Here is a 9,369-nt window from a genome sequence, read left to right as displayed (position 1 = left end):
GTATGATCAGAAAAGCAAAGGAAAAAAGACAAACAACAGTCCTGTCACGTAATGTTGTTATTTTAGCGTTATTTTTTACATTGCCAAATAAGCGTAAGGTTTGGCTAGCTAAAAAACAGGTTCAACCTACCGTTTTCGTAAAGAGGCACTAGACACATACCAAGTAATTCTTACCTAAAAGGTCGAAATAATTGTTTAAAAATGCCCCCCAAAAAACGATGCAATTTTGTCCACAAGTATTCGATTTATGACTATCTAACAGCGGTATACTACTGTTGCTTTTTTAGCGTGTCACTTCCGAAAAAGGTTTTCTACTTGATTGGTTTGTTAAATAGAAAGAAGAAAGCAAAATGCAACTATATATGAAAATTTAATGATAGTCTCTAAAATGTACCAAAGATTTTTATTGGGAATATAATATATTCTCCATTTTCGTATTTAACCGATTTTTTTAGTAATTTTAAAAAGAAGGAGTTGCATAGTATCCCGTGTTAGAGCGAAAAACTCACACATATACACAATATTCTAATATTAAGATTGATCAACTTATTATAGATTTGGAAAATCAAACTAAGTTTAGTTCCTGTAATGCACGGAACAAAACAAAAATTGCTTAAAACTTTCAGTTTGATTTACCTTCCTTTATTAAAAATAATCACGATATTATTAATCGTTTAGATCTTGAAAGTGGAATTGTGGTTCATGTGGAAACTGACAACGCTTAAATTTGTATGAACATAAATATTAAGTGATTGGATATCATAATAAATCAAATAAAGAAGCTAACATTTAATGAACATTTTAAATAGTTTTATTATGATGGTGTTTCTCTAAATTAAAAAATAATCTACAAATGATTGACAGTAAAATAAGTATAGAAAATTAAAATTGATTCTAGGAGATGATCCAAAGACGTAAAATGCAACAGCTTGATCGCCATCGACCCTTTGTTCATACAAATTTCCACGCTGGAGAAAAACGCGTGTACACTTGCATCATAAATTGATTTATATAAAAACTAAAATCGTTACAAATAATTTGTTTACGACTTGATTCACCAGAAATAAACATGAAAACATTCGTTGCAGTTTTGTTAGGAATTATTCTAAATGAAGTATTTTGTAAACCTACCGAGAAAGGTAAGTTTTCAAATTAAGCTGTTAATGTTAATTCTTAACATAACTAGTAGAATTTTCTTTCTCATGTGCGAACTAATTCTACATTTTACATATAACTGTCACGGAATAGGAGTTTCTTCATAATATGAGTTTCAAAAGAAAAAAGTATTCTGAAATATCAATTCAGCTGGAATAAATATTACAGTATATATTCATAACGGAATAAATGGTAAAGAATGTTTATTCCAACAGGAACAGATATTATGACTTTGTTTATAACAAAGTTTCTGGTGGAACATCTGTTAGGTGGAACAAATATACGTTGACATAACAACAATTCAAAGATGTAAAGATTCAAAATGAGCAGTTCTAAATCCCCGATTTAAGAAATATGAAAATTTCTCAATAAAAATATTGTTTCAATCACAGTTTAAAAACTAGTTGATTGTTTAAAGTGAGGATGAGATATAACCTCCTTCTGTATATTTATCTGAAGTCGATACCAAAGAGTTTTATATATTATTACATAACTTATTTTTTTAAATCCACTATTATATGTGTCTATATTACATGTTTGGACAAATTTAACCAAAAATGTATGGATTATATCTGTAAGAAATTATTTAGAAATACTTCTGATAAATTTGCTGCATCTGTTATGCCCGCGTCACACTGTCCCGATTTTTACGCCGATGGCAACACGATTATGGAAATTTTCAAAATCGGGTCTGATCGTATCCAGATCGGGCTATTCGTATTGCCATCTTAAACCACCGTAGAACCATCGGCCACTTTTTCTAGCCTTCGGGGACAACTTCGGGAAGGGTTCTAAATTTTTTAACATGTTAAAAAATCCCCGAAGGTGCGTCCGATGTTGAGGGTTCGTATTGAGTTCGTATCACCATCCTCACCATCGTATTGTCACCGGGATTGCATCTTTGAACATCGTATTGCATTCGTGTTTCCATCGTTTCCATCGGGCAGTTTTTACATTATGATGTCTACACGAATGAATCACAAAGCTACCCGAAGGTCTTACGATGGCAACACGACTTCGTGAAGACCTCGTAATCCCGTCGTGTTGTCATCTAATAAAAGTACGGAGCGACAAGATGGAACTACAAAGGCAATAAATCCAGCTAAATGTAAGTTAATTTTCACGCTAAAATACATTTAAAGTGCCATGCGCGATATGCACTAATCGGTCTAATACAACAGTTAAGAAAGACGTTCACAAAACATGGAGCTCATATTATCATATGATTCTATGAGAACAAGAAAGGCGACAGCGTTGTTTCTATTTATTCAAATGGAACAAGAAGAGCAGCTATTACAGGCTCAGGATTTACTTTTACAAGTAAAATACTATTTTTTGTCAATTTTTCATATCAAGTAACATAATGAAAATCACAAACGCGCCTCGTACACCAACACTGCAGGTACACGTATATAGGGAAACCAACTTTTTCTTCATTATTCTGATTTTTTATGTATCGTCTGAGTTGTTGTCACACGAATGTTTACTCCATAACCATTTTGTTTTCTATATGTCATATTTTGCCGCATTTGTTGCCATCCCCACATCCGTCCTTTTGTCTATATTATTATGATATTCTCCTGGAAAGATCTCTTTTTGAAAAAAAGGGATAAACGAACCCATTACCTTACCTTTATGATAGATCAGTAAACATGGGCATAATTATGGGTGATTAATCAGACTAGTGCACACATTTTACAGTTCAAACAAGGCAATGCCTAGCGTGGCATCCCCTCGTATGAAACATATTGGGGACAAATATGGACACTATATTTGTATATGACACATGCAGAAAATGGTAAATTGAATATGCATATTTGATACATAAACTATTTTTTTTTTAGAAATCAACCAAAACATTCAGTAACTGGAAATACCTTCAATATCGTAAAATAATGAGCAACCAATTTCCTATGTATTATGCTATTTCAAGGAGAAAAAACAAGGCCATCTGCATGACCTTGACCTTTGGCCTTGAACGTAAAAAATGTCAGATCATTACAAGGAGGAACAATAAACCAAATGTGGTTAAAATCTTTTGAAGCATATTGGTTTTAGAGTGTCCACAAGGGTGACATTGTCTTGTATTACAACTGCCACTGTGACCTTGACCTTTGAACTTTAAAGTCAATAGCGCTTAAGATATTCTTAACGAGTAACATCATACCAAGTTTTGAGCATTTTGGTTCTAGAGTGTCCATAACAATTTTATCTACACGCAACTTACGTGTATTAGGCGAGGGTATAATAAACTAAGTTTTATAAGAATAAGACAAAAAGATCGATTTCCCGCCATGCATGGCAGACTTGTACAGAAACGATATGTTTTCGAAATTCTGTTCGTATCATAAAAAAGTTCAAAACAGGTAGAACGCATTTTTAGATCGTTTGTACACTTGTATTATGAACATACATGTACTTACAATTTAAAACGCGTGATGCCTTCGGTATATATAATTTAAATACATGGTAAGCTGTACACGACGTCTTTTAGACATCGTATGGCCATCGCGCCATCATCGTAATCCATCGTGTAGCCTTCGTAATCCATCGTGTAGCCTTCGTAATCCATCGTGTAGGCTTCGGCTGAGATATGAAGCTTAAATACCCGTCTTCGGTCAACCTTCGTATGTCCATCTTTTGCTATCGTATATAATTTCGGCACCATCGTACTTGCTTCGGTCACTTTTTGGTATTTTAACGCGATCGGGACCAACTTCGTACGAACTTACAATTTTCGCATTCGGGTGTCCATCGTATATAAAAATCGGGACAGTGTGACGCGGGCATAATTAAGAATGTCATATTTTTATTATCTCTGGTGTCTGTGCTTGGATTTTAAATGACTGTTGTGCTATATAGAAGTACGTAATCTTATCATTTAATGCGTATTTACTTTGGCTTTTTTTAGATATAAAGTTTTGTAAGAAAAGAAAACTAGGGGCTCTCAAGAGCCTGTGTCGCTCACCTTGGTCTATGTGCATATTAAACAATGGACACAGATAAATTCATGACAAAATTGTGTTTTGATGATCATGATGTGTTTGTAGATCTAACTTTACTGGACATTCTTCTTGCTACAATTATCTCTATCTATAATGAACTTGGCCCAGTAATTACAGTGGAAAATATATTCTAAAAACTTACAAAAATTTACCAAAATTTATGAAAATTGTTAAAAAATGACTATAAAGGGCAATAACTCCTTAAGGGGTAAACTGACAATTTTGGTCATGTTGACTTATTTGTAGATCTTACTTTGCTGAACATTATTGCTGTTTACAGTTTATCTCTATATATAATAATATTCAAGATAATAAGCAAAAACTGCAAAATTTCCTTAAAATTACTAATTTAGGAGCAGCAACCCAACAACTGGTTGTCCGATTTATCTGAAAATTTCAGGGAAGATAGATTTTGACCTGATAAACAATTTTACTCCATGTCAGATTTGCTCTAAATGCTTTGGTTTTTGAGTTATAAGCCAAAAACTGCATTTTACCCCTATGTTCTATTTTTAGCCATGGCGGCCATCTTGGTTGGTTGGCCGGGTCACCGGACACATTTTTACTAACTAGATACCCCAATGATGATTGTGTCCAAGTTTGGTTAAATTTGGCCCAGTATTTTCAGAGGAGAAAATTTTTGACGGACGACGACGACGGACGAAGGACGACGACGACGCCGGACGCCCGACGTCAAGTGATGGGAAAAGCTCACTTGGCCCTTTGGGCCAGGTGAGCTAAAAAGGGTCTAATTTATTTAAATACAGTCTTAGATAGCTGTGTTCCGTTGATTGCTGAAAAATCATTGTAATTATCAAAACGAAATGCATAGTATTTCTTTGTGCTGATATTATAATTTTTGATCCGAAAACAAACAAATTTCTATTATTATTTTCTTTAATTTCTAGGACCGCACATGGAGCCATGCGTTGATCCTTTAAACTGTCTCCATGGCGTCCTTATGCATGGCGACAACGAAGTAGGTGATTCTCATAAAACAGAAGACAATTATCTTAAATTCAAACCAGTTTTAGAAACAGGCCCAAAACAAAAGTCAGGACCACAAGATGCCGAGGAAACATTTCACGGTGCTTTAATGCATGATGACAAAGATCATCCGAATAACCATAATGAGGATAAAACGAAGCAGCCAGAGAAACCAGCGGAATCGTTTGGACCCAAAGAAACTAATAAACTTATGCATGATGTAATGCATGGTGACACAGAAAAATCGCATGATCATGTACATGAAAAGATACCAGTCGAAATCACGAACAAAGACCCCAGTGGTCCACCAGACGCCGAACAAATAATGCATGGAGTTTTAATGCATGGAGGAGAAAATGTTGAAAATCATCATGTGCACTCACGACCAGACGAAACAGCACAAAAATCTAAAGGTCCCATGGACCAAAACAAACTTATGCACGATCTCATGCATAGTGGGGAGCATGTCGATCATTCAGAAGAAAAAGCGAATGTTCCAGTTTCTCAATCCGGGCCCAACTCAGAGGCACTGCATGGTATACTGATGCATGGTGACTCTGACATTGGACATGATCACGGCCACGATCACAAAGAGTCAGATAATGTGCCTTTTAAATTTGATATTGATGAAATCAAGAAGCTTGGGATTGATCCTGAAATTCTAAAAACAGTTTTATCAGAAGACCAAGAGGATTACAGCAAATGGCAAACACAAAAGTTATCAGATACAGATGATGATTATTACAAAGGAACGTATGTGTCTATTTCAGATTCTAGCCTCGCAGACATAGAACTCATGAAACAAAGGTATATAAAACATGAATTGAATTCTGAAGAACAAAAAGAATTCGATGCTTATGTTAATGCCAAGGACAGTGACTTAAATTCCGATGAGATGGCATCAAATTTGGACTTAGACTCAATAGAACATGATACTGGTGACATGCACCATGATTTAGAACTGATTGGAAGTACTCAACCTATTAATGAAATACACAGTTCACACAAGGAACACAAACACAGACGATGATATTTCAGTAAATATTTCGTACTTAAAGACAACGTTCAAATTATGGTTTTTACATGAGTGTCGAGTTTTGTGTTATTGCACGTAAAATGCGTTCATACGCAGTTCACGTACAATCCGGGAAAAAAATCAAATTTAATGTTACGAGCTTTAGAAACAAGGCTACTTTTGAGACTCTCATCAACTCTTTTATATATAATTTCCATGTTTCCGTTGGTTGCCATTATTGAGACTAGTTAACTATACATTTAACTTTTAAACTATATTATGCTAAAATTGGTGTTTTTAGGATTATTGAATTTTGAAGCGTTTGGCAACAACTTTTTGGAATTTTGGGTCCTCAATGCTCTTCAACTTTGTACTTGTTTGGCTTTATAACTATTTTGATCTGAGCGTCACTGATGAGTCTTTTGTAGACGAAACGCGCGTATGTCGTATTAAATTATAATCCTGGTACCTTTGATAACTAATTAAAATAAACAGCTTGGTGCAGTATTAGACTATTAAGACAACAACCACAAGGCAAGCTTAATCACTATCGCATCGCCTGAAAATGAAATTGCTACACAAATAAGATTTTCAAAGTCTAAAGAGTTTTGAAATGACAATATACTAAGATAAAAATGAATAAGATGTAATCATTTCGTAAAGAAAGACAAATAAATCAGCTTCTTACGGGGCGGTCTTTTTTCCACATGCATGTAACATTGAATTCAATATTTGGAAGTTGTTAGAGTAAATATATATGGGCCCTTTTAAATTCTAAACAGGAATAAATGATTTGATATTGATAGATGAAAATACACATCATAGATACTTGGATTAAATTAAAAAGGTATACTTTTTTTTTTTAAATATTGTGACAAGGAAATTTAAACTACTAGTATCCCCTTAACTGATGCTCATGGTAATATGGACGGATTATTCTTTTTAACATATTTTATAATATTTTTGACTGTTTTTCAGTTTTCATTACATTATAATCTCGTCATTTTGTAAGACTGATTTTAGAAAATATTTTGATATTCTTCTTTTAACAGTTTTATCGACGCTTCTCTGAATTCCTATTAAAACCGCAGTGTAAACACAGAAAAGTGACAACACAAGTATTTGTCATCGTAAAGGGAAACACAGCTATTAGATCAATATTTTTTGTCAAATTTTTCTATTTGAAGTATCATATGTCAATGAATGTTTGCTCCGATTGGAGCATTAATCTTAAGTTTTCTATCTTCGTCTCTCTTGTTGATGATTTTTTTTTAATTTAGAGTTTACATTAACGGTCTACAAAAATTTATTGCCGTAATGTCAGTAATGATGTTTGAACAAGCATAATTTCAGAAGTGATTTTGGGTGTGCACGATTTTCAAGAATCATTAAATTATTAAAAAAAAACTTGCTAGTCGCAGATAAATGGTTTTTGTATAAGTTGTTATTGGCTTTGAACTAGCTGCCAGTAACTTCGAGTACCATTATATCGATCTGTACTTAGTGCTTTTAGTTGTTGCTATAGATCTAGATGAGGGATTGACAAATACTCTGCCACGTCCGGTCTGTGTTTTTGATTGATGTTTTCTCCTTTGTAAAAATCTGATTAGTTCAGCCTTTTTCGACAGATTTTAATAGTTTGCTCTTATGTTGTGATGTTACACTACTGTCCCAGGTTGGGAGAAGGGTTGAGCGCTCACAACATGTTTAACCCCGCCACATTCTTTATCTGAATGTCTCAAGTCAGGCGCCTGAAGTTCTATGATTGTTGTTGGATTTATGTCTATCATATTTGTTTTTCGTAAATTGTTTTGTTTTCTCAATTGAATCTTTTATAGCCGACTATACGGTATGGATTTTTCTGATGTTGAAGGTTGTACGGTTGCCTATAGATATAAGAATGTGTAGTATGAGTGACAATGAGACAACTCTCCATCAAAGTCACAATTTATAAAAGTAAACCATTATAGGTCAAAATACGGTCTTCAACAAGAGGCAAGCTATACAGGACCCCCAAAATTACTAGTGTAAAACCATTCTAACAGGAAAACCTGCGGCAACGGTGTAATCTTTATAAAAAACGAGAAACAAACAACTCTTATAAACCACATTAACAAACGACAACTACTGAACATCAGATTCCTGACTTAGGACTGCAGGTCTAAACAAATACATCGAATCTAAACGTTTTTAACAGGTACAAACCTTCAACTTTATCTGAATCAATAGTTTGACATTTACAGTATACAAAGACACACTATAAAATATCAATTGAAATGGCTGAACTCAATCAAAAGACATATTAACAAAAGTGAAAATACATTGAACGAATAAATTTAATCTATGAATCAATGCAAATACAAAATCAATAAAATAAAAGGTAAACAATTATGTGAAAAGTTATCGTCATACATCACACTTACCAAAGCCGGTATATAGCCAAGATATAACTCCGAATAAGTATGCATTAAATAACAAAAGCATAACAAATGGTATCAACAGGTCATATTAACAAAAAGTTCGATTTGAAAGTACTCGCAATTACTGACAGCTAGTTAAAATCCAAAAACACTTAATTAGAAAAAATCATGCATCAGAGACTATGAACATATGTTTAAATGTAAAATGCCATACATATGTATGCATATTTTATTTATGTGTAAATAAATGGAATGAAAATGTTTTTTTTTCAGTCAAATTGTGACCATTAATCAAAAGCTGAAACGGATAGCAACTGTCATTTTCCTGACTTGATATAGGCATTCACTTATGTAGAAAATGATGGATTGAACCTGGTTTTATAGCTAGCCAAAATCTCTCGCTTGTATGACATTCGCGCAAAATCCCATCGTACTTTTGTTTAAAGTTAATAACACTTTTATGTAAATTGGATATGCATATATCCACAATATCATTGTATCTTAAGATAAATATTGTGAGCGAGATAAAATATTGTCCAATGACACTTGTAACAGATAACACGAATGTTAGATATAAAGGAAGGTTACTTAGAAATAAATACTTTTAACAAGAATTCGTTGTGAAAAAGGAAGTAACAATGAAGGCATTACTTGTGTGCCTTTTTTGTTTAGTTCAATTGGATTATATACAAATGTCACATTTTAGAGGTGGAATGATAATGTGGGAACCAACACAAAACAAAAATGAGGTACAATATTTATTTTAATTAATATAAAGGGCTTCAGA

The 9,369-nt window shown here is 33.5% G+C and overlaps 1 protein-coding gene across 1 annotated transcript; it reads left to right on the top strand.

Annotated features, from left to right (window-relative positions):
• The first annotated feature begins 952 nt into the window (after nucleotides 1-952).
• Nucleotides 953-8,844, top strand: LOC139517115 (uncharacterized). Its single transcript, XM_071307802.1, has 2 exons — nucleotides 953-1,139; nucleotides 5,069-8,844. Exons 1-2 carry the CDS (start codon nucleotides 1,070-1,072, stop codon nucleotides 6,175-6,177), a joined length of 1,179 nt encoding a protein of 392 aa, XP_071163903.1. The 5' UTR covers nucleotides 953-1,069; the 3' UTR covers nucleotides 6,178-8,844.
• Nucleotides 8,845-9,369: the final 525 nt, after the last annotated feature.

This window comes from Mytilus edulis, chromosome 3 (assembly GCF_963676685.1).
Source record: "Mytilus edulis chromosome 3, xbMytEdul2.2, whole genome shotgun sequence".
Taxonomy (NCBI): Eukaryota; Metazoa; Mollusca; class Bivalvia; order Mytilida; family Mytilidae; genus Mytilus; species Mytilus edulis.
The sequence above is the reverse complement of the archived record's forward strand: the minus strand, read 5'-3'. Positions and strand labels throughout refer to the sequence as shown.